This window comes from Lissotriton helveticus, chromosome 7 (assembly GCF_964261635.1).
Source record: "Lissotriton helveticus chromosome 7, aLisHel1.1, whole genome shotgun sequence".
Classification (NCBI taxonomy): domain Eukaryota; kingdom Metazoa; phylum Chordata; class Amphibia; order Caudata; family Salamandridae; genus Lissotriton; species Lissotriton helveticus.
Genome location: NC_136068.1, coordinates 1,031,392,156 through 1,031,409,465, shown reverse-complemented (window position 1 = coordinate 1,031,409,465; position 17,310 = coordinate 1,031,392,156). Strand labels below are relative to the sequence as shown.

Genomic DNA, 17,310 nt, shown 5'->3' with positions numbered 1-17,310 from the left:
CCTTACAGATAGCCAATGAAGGGTCCTGACGGTGTGCCCGATGATGAAATGAAATGAAATGAAAAAGAAGCTTAATAAAGCGCACTGCGGCCAAGCGGCTTCCTGGCGCTGGGGAAAGGACCATGGTTTATTAACCAGTCGGGCAGCAGTATTTTGCACCACCTGTAATTTAGATCGAAGGGATTTGTTGGATGCTGCCAGTAAGACATTTCTATAGTCTAGGCGACTGCTTATCAGCGCTCTGGACGAGGGCCTTCAGGAGGACACCCATACCCACTGCAATACCTTCTTGAGGAAGCGCATTACCCCAAACCACGTGCTGCAAGTAGCCATCACCTGCTCTTTCATCAATAATTTGTTATCTATTAAAATGCCTACATTTCTTCCTTTATTTTCAGGAAAGAGAGGAAGGAAGAGCTGGGTGGGCCACCAATCAGTTGTTCAAAGGTACTGTGCCTTTCCAAAAATAAAAATCTCAGTCATAAACGTAGCAATGTTTCTCATGCACGTAGTGAAACATATTTTGACATTCTCCATCTCTGGTCCAAGGGCAATGACCAGTTGTGTGTCGTCCACATATGAAAGTATTTCAAAGCCGAAGGACTTAACCAGCTGAGCCAAAGGACGTTAAAGAGCATGGGGCTCAGGGTTGAACCCAGAGGCACCCCCCTTCCTAGGGACAGAGTCTAGGATTGGAAGGGTAATTTTTTTGAGTCCAGCCCTTGAGAAGGTCAGTTAGCCATTTCAGTGCCATGCCATGAATTCCCATCTCATGCAGACGCTCAATCAGGATGGGATAAAGCATGGTCTCGAATGCCGAAGACAGGTCGAGAAGAACCAGCATCACAGGTGTGCCTGCATCCAAGGAAAGGCAGAGCGAGTCAACTACCGCTTTAAGAGTGGTTTCTGTGCTATGAGCGGGACGAAATCCCGATTGAGAGGAGTCCAACAAGTGAGGAGTCTCTAAATATGAGGAAAGTTGACTTTTGACATGAGCTTCCAACAACTTGCTAATCGAGGACAGAAGGGAAATAGGAGGGTAGCCTACCACGTTCATGGGATTGTCTGATTTTTTTTTTAAACATAGGTGCAACAAAGGCAGTTTATGGTTCCTTGGGCACCATGGCTGATGACAAAGATCGGTTGCATAAAGATGTAACCATAGGTGCAAGAGAATTGGATAGCTTGGCTGTGATATGGAGGGTGACAAACGTCTGCTGGAGAGACAGATTTTGTTATAACTAAGAGTTCCAATACTTGAATATAAGTGATCAATTCAAATCTTTCTACTATAGCCTGGGAGTTACTACCTGCAAGACTATCGAGTTATGAAAATTATGATAAATATTATCTATTTTTATTTCTAAGTGGAAAGCCAAGGAGTCACAGAGTGTTTGGAAAGCTATTGTAGCCGAACTGCAGGAAAGGGTGATAGAATGCTCCTTTAAGACTTTAAAAAGCTCTTCTGCAGAACATTCTGCTTGTTCGAATCTGCCAATAGTAAAGAGTCTTCTGACTGATTTTATTTTGTCTGGTAAGACCCTAACACATTTTTGTATTGGTGTCTGTGGAGGGTGTCTTTCGAAGACCTCCATATATGTTCTAATTTCTTACTGTTGGATTTTTCAATTTTTAATTCTGTTGTAGCAAGAGGCATTGGGTCTGGACAATCAGTATGGGTTTTGTAGGGGGAGACTATGTCAAGAGCCCCGGAAAAGGACTCTGATAATACATTGAACATCAATGCTGTCTGGGATAAGTTCTTAAAGTCTGGGGTTCTAAACACAACTTGAAAGCTAGCTGCAGATAGCGGCTTCGAGCATCTTGTTCTAACCTTTATTCCTGTTTTAGATTTTGCAGGGGAATATTTAAACGAGATATTACATTTGATTAAGAAGTGATCTGTCCAGGTGAGAGGTTCAGGTTTGTCGACAAGTATACACTGGGAAATGAAGAACAGTAGGTCTAAAGTGTGGACAGCAGAGTGCATGGAGCCTGTTTTAATCAAATGGAGACCAAGCACTTTAAGCTTAGACAGTGAGTTAGAAATGTCTGGAACAGGATGCTTGCTCAACATGAAGGTTAACAGCTCCAATTAGGAGGAAACAGGCGAGGATAACAGATAGGGAGCCATTCATTCTTTTAAATGAAATCAAAAGTCTCTTAGGACCCGGGGGACGATATACTATAGCACTGTTCCACATCCCCCGTGGAGAAATTCATCTTTGAATATTGCCATTTCTGCCCACTCCGAGTGTGCAAAGGCAATTAGCTGTAGTTTAAGAGTATCTTGGAAACTGAAGGCTACTCCACCCCCAGGTCTTACTGCCCTGTCCAGTCTGACCAATTTGTAGTTGTCAGGAAGGGCAAAGGGGAAGGGCTGAAGTGTGAAGCCAGGTTTCTGTAATGTAGCATATACCTGGGAGCTGATGAGTAAGTAAGTCCCAAATCTCTATGGTATGTTTAGGGATAGACCTGGCATTAAAATAGAGACAGTTTAGTGTAGAGAATTTTACTGGTGGGGTCTTAGAAGAATGACCACTGTCTATAGGTGGACTATTTGAAGACCTAGGCTGCATCATGGGGGCAGTACAATTACCATTTTGGGCAAGAGATTGGTCCCTCTTAGTGATGGGGAGGTTGAGAAAACACACACCTGGTCTGAGGGCTTGATTTGTTTCAAATCAGTATCTGTACAAAAAAACACAATGAGGAATGGTTACTTCTGGGTCAAGCGATACAAGGGTCGGCACCATGGTCTGCTTAAACATACAGAAGCGGAAACAACTAGACCGCTGCCCGTCAAGATGGCTGACGCGAGAGGGGAATAGGACTCTATGCTCCTTCCATTCAAACTGCAATTAAAATGCTGCGGAGGACCGGGGAGCAAGGGATGAGCCACACAGAGTGAGCGGTACACGTAGCAAAGCTGATATTGCTAGAGTAAGTGCCCAAATCGAGAAAATATGTGCTTTAAAAAAAATATATAACGGATGCTAAAATATCTCACAATGTTTCGCACCTATGGTGTATTGCCATTATTATCCTCTTTCGCTAAATGACTAATTTCTATTTGTCCTGTGCTGGACAGCTTATCTAACCTTGTCCCTTACTGTGTGTTGAGGTAGAACATGGTGGTCATATTGTTATGTTGTGTATTTATTTAGTGCACAACTTTCCTGGGAGCTGAAGCAGGAGCTGTATGGGCAGAGCACGGGGTTGGGGCTTAGTGAAAAGTCAGGTCTTGCAGAATTTAAGAATGGAGGTGGAGGCTCTGATGTGTAGGAGTTGTTCATTCTAGGCTTTAGGAGCGAGATATGAGAAGGCACAACCACTGGATCTAGTCCTGCACACGCAGAGTTGTGTGAGAGCAGGAGTCCAGAAGAGCAGACGTGCCTGGTAGATCTATGGAAGTTCATGCAGTGCATTAATTCAGTTCAAAGAGTGCACATCCCAAATGTCAAAGAACACAGTCATTCAAAAGACCAACAAGAATCCTGTTTTATTTATCATCCAATTCTTTGATTAAAATTAGCAGTAAACACTTTCCATTCCGTTAACATCCGATGGAACTGCTTCAGAGTACAAATATCTTAAGTTCTTTGTTGAAAACTTCAAAGCCCATGCCATATTTAGATTTTTCAGTCATTTTGGGAAATTGTCATGTGCATAAGGATGTAACAGTGCTCATAGCATCCGAGTACCATAAGGATGAGCACCTAAGGATAAATTAACATATTGGATCAATCTGAGGTGTGCTGGCCCCTTGTCTTTGCCACTGCTTCTCATTTTCTGTATATCGTCAAAGTCTGTGGTGTTGCTGAGGTACATGAGGCCATTGTTGTGTAAAGCTTTGCATGTGCATGGAGGAGTTTCAAGAGGGCTAATTTTCTGATTGGTAGCCAGTGGAGCTCTTTGTGATGCAGGTTATGAGAGTGCAGGGTGGGAAATTGAGGCTGAGCCTGGCCACCGAGTTTTGTCTGGTCTGGAGTCTTCTGCTCAGTTCACCATGGATTCCAGCATAGAGTGTGCTGCGGTTATCCGGCTTGTTGGTGATGAGGGCTTGTGTGATTGTTCTGCAATTGTTGGTGGGGAGCTATGTGAAGATCATCTTGAGCATCTGCAGTGTGTGAAAGCAGTAGACATTTTGTACGTGGCCAGCCATGGTGAGTTGGATGTTGATTCCTATTATAAGGTTCTTTGCAGGGGTTGCCAGGACGGGTAAGGGTCTAAATTAGGGGTGGGCAGCAAATTCCGTTCAATCAAGGGACCTTGGCGCCCTTCAGTGAGGTGACAAAGTTACAGACACATGGTCACTGGAGACAACTCTTCTGTCCTTTTACGCAGCTGTAGTGTAGGAAAAGCACTATACATTTACCCAACGAGGTACCACTTACTGATTAGCCAGTAGAAAGGACTCCAGCTGAGTAGAGGAATTGCACAAAACAGTGGCATCTTCTTGGATAAATTTGCAGGGCAGGATTCATTCTGGCTGGCACGATGATAGTCTGCCCCTGAGAGTGACCCTGCATAGATTATAATGGGCGCAGCAAAAAAAATCTCCGCGAGCATGTGAAGTTTCGCATGCTCGCAGAGATTTCTTGCTGTTTCGTGGAAATTTGCGAAAGGCAACTTCGCAAATTCCGCCCACCCCTAGTCTAAATTCGGCATTCTACCAGGTGGAGTCCGAGAAAGAAGGGTCTTTGCCAAGGATTACTACTTCCATCTTGTCTGTCGTTGGATAACGATGGGGTTGGAGATGGTGTTGAAGGCTGTGGAAAGATTCAGTAGGAGGAGGGCTGAAGTGTCACCTCAGTCCATTATCATCCGGATTTCATCCATGGCAGTGATGAGGGTGGTCTCTGTACTGTGGTCGGGCCTGAATCCAGATTGAGTGTTGTTGAGGAGGTGGCTGTCAGTGATGTGGAAGGCTAGGTGTTTATCATATTTTCCACAACATTTGTCAGGTATAGTAGCAAGGAGATAGGCCAGACGTTGGTGAGCCTTTTGGGCCCGCTTAGAGTTCTTTGAGCCAGAGACCACCTGTGGCAAGTTTCCAGGCAGCTGGCTGAGATGTTTTAGTCATTCAGAATCAGGGTGAGGGCTGCGTAGATGAAGACGGAATGAAGGCAGGGGCACAAGGTTGCTCTGAAGTGTTTGGACTGCATGATCATTACAGTTTGATTGGTGGGTCAGGTGGTCAGGATGGTCCTCTCGGTGTTGATAGAATGACAAGAGGGCTGCAAAGGTGAAAGGATTTGATTGGGGCTCAAAGATTTTGTTGATGCTGGTGATATTGTTGCCGAAGAATAGGGACAGCTGGGTGCAGAGGTTCTGAAAGGGAGGTACACTGGTGAAGCTTTCTGCAGGAGAGGTGGAGTATTTCACTGTAGCAAAGATTTCCTTGGCACTGTTGGTGCTGCTTTTGATGCGATCAGTGTGAACAGAGCATTTAGTGTCTCTGATTGGCTGATGGTAGAGTCTGATGGAAGATTTTTAGGTGCTCATTGTGTCATTCCAACTTTGTCTCCTGCTGCGTTCAAGTTTCTTGGAGAGGCGTTTGGGGAGCCTGAGCTCTCCCATGTACCAGCACGCTTGAGATCTTGTTCTTGTGGCTTTGAGAAGAGCCAGGGTATCTGCGCAGGCAGCAGATACAGGCTTGCAAGATAAAGAAGTGGAGGTTGTTGTGTTGAAGCCGGTGGTGTAGGAAGTTGGAAAACCAGGATGCTTCTGAGGTCTTATTCCTGTCCTGTTGTGAAGATTTAGTGATATTGTTTCTGTGGTGGTATGTGTGAAAAATTGTGCTGTTGGTTGAGGGGGGTCTGAGCCCTTCCCTAAGTAACAGCTACAATCCTTGGAAGGGTGAACCACAAACAGTCACTAAATTAACCCTGTGCTTAAACCTATGGTAGCTTGGCACAAAGGCAGTCTGGCTTAACCTAGAAGCAATCTGCAAAGTATTTATGCAGCATACAAACAGCAATAAAGTGTAAACACAACACAATAAAAATCCCACACCAATTTAAACACACAGAGTAAAATGTAAGAATTAAAATGACACCAAAATGAAAAAAATCAAATCATTAGAAATGGAGATATGCAATTTTAAAGATTTAGAATAAAGTAGAGCCACAAAGCACAAAGTTCCAACTGAGGGTATCTGCTCTCGCTGGACCGGGACAAACTCACAAGTTCAGGCTGACCATGATGAAGCAAAGAAAAGGCACAGGGCCAGGTTTTGCCCACTGAGGACTGTACCGTATTTATTTATTCATAAAGTTTTGTATAGTGCAAACAAGACCCCAATGGGCATCAGAGAGCTTCACAATTTGGAGTGTCGTAAATAAGAAAGGGATTCAAATCAATGTCATTTTTAGAATGCATGCAAGTAAACAGTGACAAGGGGGTATCCAAGGACATCACATTTACATAAAACAAAGGGTACTGGGAAAAGAACACACATAACGTATGGGAATATAACCAATCAACTCTGGAATCATAAGTGATAGTCTAATATGGTAGTTAGTCAGAGGGCCGTGAGTGAGACAAATAAGCCATATTCAATTAAGGCAAGAATTGGTTCATAAGGATTATTTTCACTTCCTTTTTACAAGAAGCAATTGACGAGATTCTGCAGACTTCCGGTGGGAGAGAGTTCCAGATCTTCGGCCGCGCCAGAGAAAGCTCTGTGCCTCATTCTCTTTTTGCAGAAAATCTGTGGTTTTAAGAAGAGAGAGTTTGCACTTCTAGATGATCTACCCCCTACTGATCATTCTAGCTTTTGCGCCAAATAACGGGGGTATTGAAATGGAGGGCTTTACGAGTCATGCAGGCGATTTTTAGTGGTTTTCTTGCTTCAAGTGGCAACCAATTTAGGGATTTAAGGGATGGGGAAATGTGAGCATTTCTCTTTGTACCCATAATCAACCTAGCTGCACCATTCAGGGAAGCCCTTAGTGGGGCCAAAATATATTTGGAGAGGCCACAGAGCGTAGCTCTGCCATAGTCTAGCCACGGCAAAACAAACGCTTGAACCACCTGCTTGAAGTCATCTTGTGGGAGGAATGGTTTGAGATTCTTAAGTATCCTCATCTGGTGGTTTGCACCCTTGCAAGCCTTACTAATATGATTCTTCATGTTCAGGTGCATGTCCAGGGTGATTCCGAGAAATTTGGCTTAGTCAATAATGTGAAGAGAGCAGTTGAAGGCTGTGAAGAGGTTCATCCAGAGGTCTATCTTGGGGGTGTGATTAGGCAGAGATATGAGAAGGAATTCTGTTTTGGAGGTGTTGGGCAGGAAGTGATTCTCCCTTAGCCAGTTTTGAGTATTCGTCAGAGTGGAATTGAGTGCAGTGAAATCTTCAGAAGTAATGAAAATAGAAGCAGGAGTTGGAGAGGGCGCATCAGACCAGGCCTGTGACAGAGAGTAATAAGACACAGATTGTCAAGTACTGGACAAAAACTAGTTTTATGACCTTGTACCTCCACCTATTTCGGAATTGGGATGAAAGATCCCTTCATGGGTTGGAAAAGCTGTGCCTCAAAATACTTTTTTTTTTTGGTTTCCCTTATGATTTCTTCAATAAAGTCAAGAACCTGAAAATCCACTTTAGGACCTCAAATATTAGTATTTTTGTTCCCCAACAAGAATAAGGGTGACAGCAACAATTTCATCTCAGGCTATGAAGTCACAGGCAGGGAAACAGCAACATCATAGTCCAGAGCTACTGTTGTTTGCTAAACAGGGCGATTGCTAATGGTTGGGCATATTGCAAGCATTTCTTCCGTCACTTTTCATGTGCTTGATGTACCGCTTTAGGTGGCAAGGTTATGCCCAGACATGGGTCCCGTACTCACTGTGCTACAGGAACGAAGCTTCACCCAACTGACGAGCCCCGATCAGGGTGAAACCAGTCTTAGGTTGCTTGCATTTCAGTACCCGGAGGACATGGTCTGCCGTTTCGGGCTGAACTTTTCCTATTAGAGCAGGGTGTGATTTGCAATGGGCTACATCCACACTGAGGTGGCATGATGGGTAAAAGAACAAATTGGTCAATAGCTAACCCGAGCAATAGCCAGTGGTTAGACAAAATGTAGGCATTCCTCTGGTCAGCTTTTGTGTGTTTGATGTTTAACTTCTCCCCTGTGCGGTCTATCTGGATTTGAACTGCAGACCCCCCCCCCCCTCCACCAACCCCTTTCTGGAAGGCTTTGAGGGATAGGATTCTGGTTCTCTTCTGAAGCAATTGCCATGGATGGATCTGAGAAGAAAATAAAACTCTTCCTCCATTGCTTCAGTGTCTTCCTCTTCAAGCACTTCCTCGAATGCTTCTTTGACTAAATTGGGGTTTGGAAGAATCCTCCATTGCTATCCTTACAGAATGAGGCCAGCACAGCTGCTTCTACGAGTGATTAGTTTTTACTTCCACCAAAATGCCTGCACTCAGTGTCGACATTATTCCCAACAAGCATAGGTTGCAGCCTGAATGCAAGTCCTTACAGGAATAGAGTAAATTACATTGGGAGGCAGATTAAAAATAGGTATTCTACATTATCTCACACACCCCATTCTGGAGTCACTCATATGTACGGATTCCATAAGCATACCGGTTTGAAATGTTGTTGATGCTTTCCCAGTTCGACTCAACATTGAAATACTTTTTCCATGTCCTTCTTGTTTTGTCGGCATATTTATTACAAGTCCAGACCCGAATGGCATAAAATTTTTACAAAACTCTGAAGTGGCCTTTGCAAGCTAACACTTTGTAGGCTTCAATGTGGCACAGGGTTTCCTTTTATCTGAATCACGTTTGAAACCCAAACAAAAGAATGTAATCAAAACAACTTATGTTTTTCTGGACTCAACACTAGATAGGAGGCATGTGTACAACATGGTGAATCCACAATAGTTACATCTTGCAGACATTCAGTGTGATTATATGGAGATAAGATGGTGTGCAACTTACAGTAGACGGTATGATCCTGCAAAGCACACATAGAGGCTTGGCTGGAGATATTCACTATTGACCCCTGTGAACCACGCTTGATCATCTCCCGTGCAACAATCTGAAACACAAATGGAAACCAGTAAGCCATAGTGTAAAGTCAGCAGTCTGCTGGGGAGCCGACCCTATGCAAGCTACTCAAATATAACAATGCTTGGACTAAATACCTAATTTAAAGGGACAATTTCACATTATCCTTGTTCCAAACTCTACCAGAGAAAGACAGTGTATTTTTAAGCTGCCTCCAACCTTGCCAACGAGACTGCCTGACATAAAATATATGACGGTGCAGTACACCGACGAGGAGTATGTATCTCACCTGAGACACATGAGCCACTGCCTTCACGTTCACATCCAGGGACCTAGGAAGAAACAGGAGTCAGTTCTGGGCCTATCACCACATGGAACATTTTTACTATAATCCAAATGAACCTAGGGAGGTAAAAGTTTCCTATATTATAGGCTGAGACCAGGGGTTTGGAAGGCAGCCTGGTTATCTCATACAATGCAAACTTACCTGTCCCAGGCATCCTGAGTGACCTCTAGGAAGGGCTGCAATACAGCCAAAGCAGCATTATTCACCAGCAGGTCAACAGCGCCGATGGCCTTCAGCGCCTCTTCGGTCTCATTCCAGCTAGCGAGGTCCACACAAATAGTCTTGATCCCTGGACACTGGAGAAAAGGTAGAGAGTATGTGAGATCATCAGAAAGCTTAGACTGCATAAAGAGTGAATATGGACTGATGATCAAACAACTGCATTCCTATGCCATCATCTTTAACTCTTCACCAGTTTATGGGGGTTCACAGTTTTGTGTAACACGAATGGGGAGCAAGCAATAGTTATTTTCCAACAAACAGGAGATCTCAGCACCCATGCTCGTCTCCTCATACTGTTTCAGTGGTGGTGTTGGTGCTGGGGCATTCAGGGAGACGAAAGCTCCTGGTTCCTGAGTAACCATTCTCTTGGCTCCGGTAACAGAAGGTTCACAATTAGGCTTGAGCCTCTGTTTCTGGCAGAACACTAGGTACTGACAGTCCCCGCAGTTTGGAGGTATTCGAAACAGCATTGGGACCGTGTTTTGACTCTCACAAAACTCAGGAGCAGAACAGACATGGACTGCTGTTGGATTACTTGGTGATTTTCCTGTTTGTGAACCCAAGAGAGCACAGATCGCAGAAGTTTGATAACTCAGAAAAGGTGTAAACACACGGGAGCAGTGAAGCAAATGCCAACAAATAATAAATCAATTACTAAGTCTACAATTCGAGGGACTGCTTCATGCACGGATACAAATTTTCCATTTCAAGTGAGGAAAAGTAATCTAACTTCATGGTTTCATCATTATACAACTTATGTTTTTTAATAAAGTGCAGCTGCCTTTTCAATAGGTGACATGAATGAAGTAGGAGTCCTGCACTCTAGAATACTAACACAAAGTTTGTTTGATAGAAAATACATGTGAGCCACAAGCAACATTCTCAAGGCGAGTTCTTAACTCAAATATGGCATGAAAGCAGCAACGTATCTGTGCGTGTTAATTGTAACTTAGAAGCAGCCGAACCCCAAGCCACAAATTTTCATAATACCAAGAAGAAATGTAGCTTGCAACGTTGAGTTGATACTACATCTTGCATATTTTGATTCTCAAATGTTTTAAAACATTTGGATACTAAATCCTGAAACATCTTCCAATGCTTTCTAAAACACCAACGTTTTCCAGACGTTTTTGATTTTAGCTTTTCTTTTTGCATTTCATCAGTAAATTTGAGCTATAATTTACTTCAAGTATTAGATTTTGTTTCAGAAAACTAAAAAGGGCCTAATGTAACCTTCATCTACGTTGTTTTGTGCTAATTATTGTTGTACAATCCTTGCACTAGAGAGTAAGGCACCCCTACCACAACGGTATCGATAGGTGTGTCCATAGTATGTGTCCAAAGCCAATTAATGAGGATGCAGGTCACTTCTGGATCTTAACCACATCTTGTGACCAGTCTACTGTTCATCAGGGTGGATGCAGGTACTCTCACGAGGAGTATTCTGAAGGACCGGCGGCAAGGTGCTGAAAATCTACTCCACTTTCCCAACAATAGTCTCGACTCCGGTTGCGACTGACCTACCTCTCCCGAGATCCCCCCTCCCCCCAGACCAGCCTGTTCTTGATCATTTTCCCCTTTTGGACCTTGACACCCTAGACAAAGTGGCATGTCAAGTTAAGTCGGGCTCTCCACGTGACCCAGCGCCTCCAGAAGTCCTGATGCAGGCAGGTGAAGCCACCTTGCCTGTGATCCTGGAACTGCTAAATTCATCCATATCCGCATGCGCAGTTCCCATAGCCTGGAAACAAGCAATGGTGCGGGCGCTGTTGAAAAAACCCAACCTGGACCCTGATGACCACTCCAGCTACCGTCCCATCTCACTCCTCCCTTGGGCTAGCAAGGTGCTGGAGAAATATATAAATGCCCAGCTGGTCCAGTTTCTAGAGAACCACTCCCTACTACATACGTCCCAGACAGGCTTTAGACCAAAGCATGGGACTGAAACCGCCTTATTAGCAGTCACCGAAGAATCTCGAAGGATACTGGATCAGGGAGGATCAGTGGCAGTGATCCTCCTTGATCTAAGTGCCGCCTTCGATACGGTCAGCTATGCCATCTTGCTGAACCGTCTCTATAACATCGGAGTCTCGGGTGATGCACTAAGGTGGTTCGACTCCTTCCTGTCTGACAGATCTTTTCAGATCTTCGACGGCGATACAATGTCATCCAGTAAACATCTCAGCTGCGGAGTACCACAGGGCTCTTCGCTGAGCCCTGTGCTATTTAATGTATACATGAAACCACTGGCTGGGGTAGTCGAACCGTACGGCATTAAAATCGTGTCGTACGCCGACGACACTCAGCTAGTGGTTTCACTGGCGCAAGAGAGCAACAGGCAATCCCCGGCAGGTCTGTTGAAATGTTTAGAGGACGTGAAGGAGTGGATGACCAACTCCTCCCTTAAGCTGAATGGAGGAAAAACAGAGCTCATGCTCCTAGGCCCAGCATCGCCAGTACCATTTACCTCCTTGTGGCCCTGCGGTCTGGGCACTCCCCCCACCCCCAAGGAAAGTGTCAAGAGCCTGGGAGTATGGTTGGACAAAAACCTCTCCTTCTCCACCCAGGCCACTAAGTTATCCGCCACCTGTTTTGGCCTACTTAGAGTCCTGAGGAAGGTCCTCCCACTTCTGCCTCTGGAGGCCAAAAAGGTGGCAGTACAAGGCCTCATCCAGTCCCGCCTAGACTCAAACAATGCTCTATACTTTGGGGCCCCTGAGATGACCCTTAGGAAGCTGCAAGTGGTACAAAACTGCGCAGCACGAACCTTACTCCAGATTCCGCGAACCCAGTCAGCTAGACCTGAACTGAAAAGCCTGCACTGGCTGCCAGTGAGGCTAAGAGTGACATTCAAGGCGCTGTGTATTGCGCATCGGGCCTTTTGGAAGACGGGATCAACAATAAATAACAACCTTGTTATCCCCTACCACCCAAATAGGAACCTTCGATCTACGGATGCTTTCCTTGCAGTAGTTCCTAGAGTGAAAAGAGCCAGGACCGGGGGTAGGCTGTTCTCGCTTAACACCGCCAAGCTTTGGAATGCTCTCCCCCTCTCTCTTCGCTCCAACCCTGACCTGCTCTCATTCCGGAAAAAGCTGAAAACTTTATTGTTCGCCAAATTCCTTTAGTCCTAATCTCCCTCTTCCGTCACAACTCTGTTCTACTCAGCGCTTGGACGCCCGTGGGCAGCAACCGCGCTTAACAAATCCATTTCCATTCCATTCCATTCCATTCCACAGAGTGGTGTAGCGGAGTCTTGGGGTGTTACTCTCTAGCACATTGGAGGTTACACTAGACAATAATAGGGTACCTTGGTTCGCCTTTGTGTTTGAATGCCAGTTTTGGGGGGGTTCTCTCCTCACCTCGAGAGCCAGGCTGTCCAGGTCCGCCTGAGTCCTGCTGACTGCAATTACTTGAGCCCCTCCACTTTGAAGTGCCTTGACTGTTGCCCGTCCAATCCCTGCAAGAGATCACAGAATATCAAAGGAGAATGAGCACTACCCTGCAAACGTCTTTCGCCATCTGTAAAGTCAACCAAATCTTCAACCCTTACATGCAATTCATATTGCCTTATTCCAATCTTCTGCATGACCCAGGAGCCCCCACACAGGATCCTAATAAAAGACGCTCGGGACAACCTGAGCGCTTCTCCTGCACAATACACTTTGCCAGATTATTTCACTCATAGTCTCCCTCTCGGAAACTCTCTCCCCATGTACCTCCAGCTCAAATCAGCCATCTAAAAGTATCAGGAAGATTTGAAGATCTGCTCACTAGTTGTCTCTGGACCATTAGTCATCTTGTTTTGCCTTTCTGCCATCTCTCTGTTCCCCACCACCCAACCCCCCCCGATATTCAATAGTGGATGCAACCAAAAATTGTAATACTAAAAGAATTCACAGGAACCTCTTCAAGGCCATATCTGCCTTTATGATCAACAACCTGCATGTCAATTAGCCATGCAACCTACAAGATCTTGACCAATATTTCTAACCTCATCCACAACCTGTCTTACCCATGATGCAATAACCTTCACAATCCGTGTGACTCTTACCCAAAACCTGTCTGCCACAATACACTTGACCCTCTACACACCGCAAGTAATTCCCATCCACATTAGCTACCCCTTAAAAAAAATTGACCCTCATTCCCCAATCAAGGTAGGATTGCAGCTAGTTCAGTATTTCAATGGTATAACATTGCAAAATAAGCAACACACATAACTGTGCCATTAAAACAGAAATAGGAACTACTTGAGAGCAGTCTAAACAAGCATTTGCAATGCAATAGGTCTCGCATTTGTGAGAGTTAGAGGTATTGGCGTTGCAAATGACAATCTGGCATATGCATCAACAATCGGTAATACATGTCGGTAATAGCGAAAAATAACGAATCGCTATTAAGGACATGCAAACCGCGATGCGTCAAAATAATCGCTAAAAATTACCGAATCGGTAAAAATCGCTATTAAATACCGAAAGTACGACAGCGAGAGTAGCAAATACCGAGTTAGCTAATACCGAATCGGTATTAGTGAATCCGGTATTAGCGAATTCGGTAATAGCGAAAATTGTAAATTTACGCGACGCCTCGGAAGCAGGCCGATGACATCACAACCAGGAAGTAGGACAGCCACGCTGCATTCAGTGTTCGGAGTAGCACAGAGGAGGAGGCAGAGCACAGGAGTTGAGGACCCTGACAGAACCAGTAGCAACCAGGACAAGGCAAGCAGGACAAGATGGAGAAGGAGGCCCCCCAGCAGGGAAAGGACACACCCCGAAAGCGAAAACGCAAGTTTTCTGATAAGGAGCTGGAAATCCTAATAGAGTGTGTGACCAGCAACAATGACCGACTGTTTGGGAAGTTGTCGTTGAAGGTGCCAGAGGCAGAAAAACGAAAGATGTGGCTGCGCATCAAGGACAAGGTAAATGCCTGCGGAGTCACCCACCGCAGCATCGACGACCTAAAAAAACGCTGGTACGACCTGCGTAAGAGGGCCAAGGAGAAGATAGCGCAGAGGGTCAGGGATGCTGCTGGCACAGGAGGGGGCACATCCAATGTGACGCCTAACACAGCCCTGGAGGATCTAGTGGAGTCCACCATAGAACCGGAAGCTGTTGTGGGGGTCACACATCTGGACACCTCTGGTGCTGCGGAAGGAGGACAAGGTAAGAAGCATGGCAGCGTAACAATGCAGCGCGTACTAAGTCCCTGCCCAATCCCCCATGCCAGACCCAGTGCACATGTAGCGTTGCCCTAAACACATACCCTCACCACTGTGTTGCACCATGGGAGTTGTAGTCAATACATGAATGGGTGCATGCCAGAGCCCAGAGATGAATACAGCAGCAAAGGGCCAAATGTCAGTCAGAAAAAGTAATTTATTGTGAGATGCCACAGCTATTGTCACATACTATACCATGATAATAACTATGCACTGTTTCACACACAGATGCATCCCCCATCGATTCTGACGACAGTGCCCGCCTCGTGATCTCAGAGACGCCAGTGTTGTCAGATGCGGAGTGCTCACAGGGAGCTGAAGCCATGTCCTCCCCTTCACCACCACGGCGGACAACACCTCCACCATCCCTGCGGTCCAAGACACCACCACCACCACCATCCTCGCGGTCCAAGACACCAACACCACCACCACCACCACCACCATCCTCGCGGTCCAAGACACCACCACCACCACCACCACCACCAGTGCGGGCCACTCCGCAGAGCCGATGTTCCCTCCCTGCCCGTAATGGAGTCGGATCACAGTTCAGCACACCCAAATGTTCCACGCCAGGCTGTCGTCACTCCAACCAGCCAAACTGCAGCACGACAGCGCATCAGGCAGAGGGCTGTGCCCCCGGGTCGGGCTGCTGCAAGACCAGTCGATCTGTCCGAAGGGTACGGAGTTGTGGAGACCCGGATGCTGCGTGTCCAGCGCCTGCAGGGGAGACACATGGGTGCCATGAAACTCTCCATGACCAAACTTTGCAACAAACTAGGCAACATGACTGACGCTGTGCGTGAGCACACCACTGCCGTAGCTGCCGGCAACAATGAAATCAAGCTGTGCCTGCAAGAACTCACACGTGCCGTGGTCGCAGGCCAACGGAGTGAGCGCCTGCGTCACAGGCAGATCATGCTGGCAGTGAATACAACTAACAAGGCCATTAATAAGCTGTGCAACAGCACGGCTGTGCTGTCCCGCAGGTCCGTGTCCCTGCAAGTGGACCTAGGTCATGATTGTGGGGATGTGGCAAAGGCCCTTGAGAGGGTGACCACTGCAGTGGAACAACTGCAGCCTGGGTCAGCCAGTGTCAGCAGTCTGGGAGCGGAAGAGGGGAGTGAGGCAGCCTCCAGTGTCAGCAGCGTCTCCCTGTCCGAGTCCAGCGGGAGGAGGCGCAGTGGCCGCAATGCAACTGCCACTGACTCCCATCGTGTAGAAGCCGAGGAGTCACAGGACAAGAGACTGGGAGTACGCGGCAAACGGAAGTGAACATGTGGCAAAGTCACACTGTCCTTGGTGACGTAACCATGGCCAGACTAAGGTGCCGCACGCATCACCCGTTCTGAGAAGGGACAATTTTAGTTTGACTTTAACTGCAGCAGCAGCATGTTTGTGTTACGTATTTCTGCACCAGTCAGGTGTCTATGCCCATTAAACCCTTGCAAAACTGATCCTGTTGTCAAGTCACTCTCTTACCTGTCTCAGAAATGATTCCGTGTGATGTATGTCCGCCTCCTTTGCCCTTCAGCTGTGTTGGGCACATGCGCCTGTCGGTGTTGGGGGGGCGGGTTGCTGTGCACGTAGTTCATCCTCTCCGTCCACCTCTATGGGTATCCCCCTGCTTGTGGCGATGTTGTGCAGGACGGCACACAGCAATGATCTGGCAGCAGGTCACTGGGTCGTACTGCAAGGCACCTCCAGTCTTGTGCAGTATTCGGAAGCGGCTCTTGAGGATGCCAAATGTCCGCTCAACCACATTCCTGGTGCTGATGTGTGCTCTGTTGTAGCGCTGCTCTTGCGGTGTAGCTGGGTTGAGATAGGGAGTGAGGAGATATTCACGCAATGCATATGCGCTGTCACCTGCAGGATGGGGAGAGAATGGTAATCAGCATGAATGAGATGTGGGGATGGAGTGGTTGGAGAGTACGATGATGCATCTATATGTACCTAGTAGGTGTCCCTCTCCGAATTCACCGTTGATCAGGCGCCTGTGGAGGCCACAGTGACGGAATATGTAGGCGTTGTGTGTGCTCCCGGGGAATTGGGCTACAAGGTCCGTAATTATGTACTTGGCATTGCACACCACCTGCACATTGATAGAATGGTATGACTTCCGGTTGCGGAATATGTATTCGGTGGCTGATGGAGGACAGATGGCGACATGCGTGCAGTCAACACACCCGATGACATGGGGGAATTGTGCCACCTGGTAGAATTCTCGTTTGGTGCGGGTCAGCTGCTGGGGGGTTGTGGGAAAGGTAATGTGGCGATTTATTAATGTCAGCATGGCCTCTAGGAACCGGTGGAAGAATCGTGATAAAGCACTTTGCGATACGCCTCCAGTCTCAGCTATTACCCCCTGGAAGCTTCCAGACGCAAGCAGGTGCAGGCAGCATAGGACCTGCACATGGGCTGGTATGGCGTTGGTCCTACGGGTCTCGTGCTGCAGTAATGGTTCCAGGTCTGCTATTAGGCGCATTA

The 17,310-nt window shown here is 46.6% G+C and overlaps 1 protein-coding gene across 1 annotated transcript in view; it reads right to left on the bottom strand.

Annotated features, from left to right (window-relative positions):
* Positions 1-17,310, bottom strand: part of DCXR (dicarbonyl and L-xylulose reductase) — a 166,705-nt gene that overhangs the window by 128,615 nt on the left and 20,780 nt on the right. Inside the window, exons 2-5 of the mRNA XM_078653780.1 lie at positions 12,965-13,062; positions 9,522-9,676; positions 9,324-9,366; positions 8,966-9,065 (exon numbers count right to left, since the gene is read on the bottom strand). Of these exons, the coding sequence (XP_078509906.1) occupies positions 8,966-9,065; positions 9,324-9,366; positions 9,522-9,676; positions 12,965-13,062 (396 nt within the window). The remainder of the gene's footprint in view (positions 1-8,965; positions 9,066-9,323; positions 9,367-9,521; positions 9,677-12,964; positions 13,063-17,310) is intronic.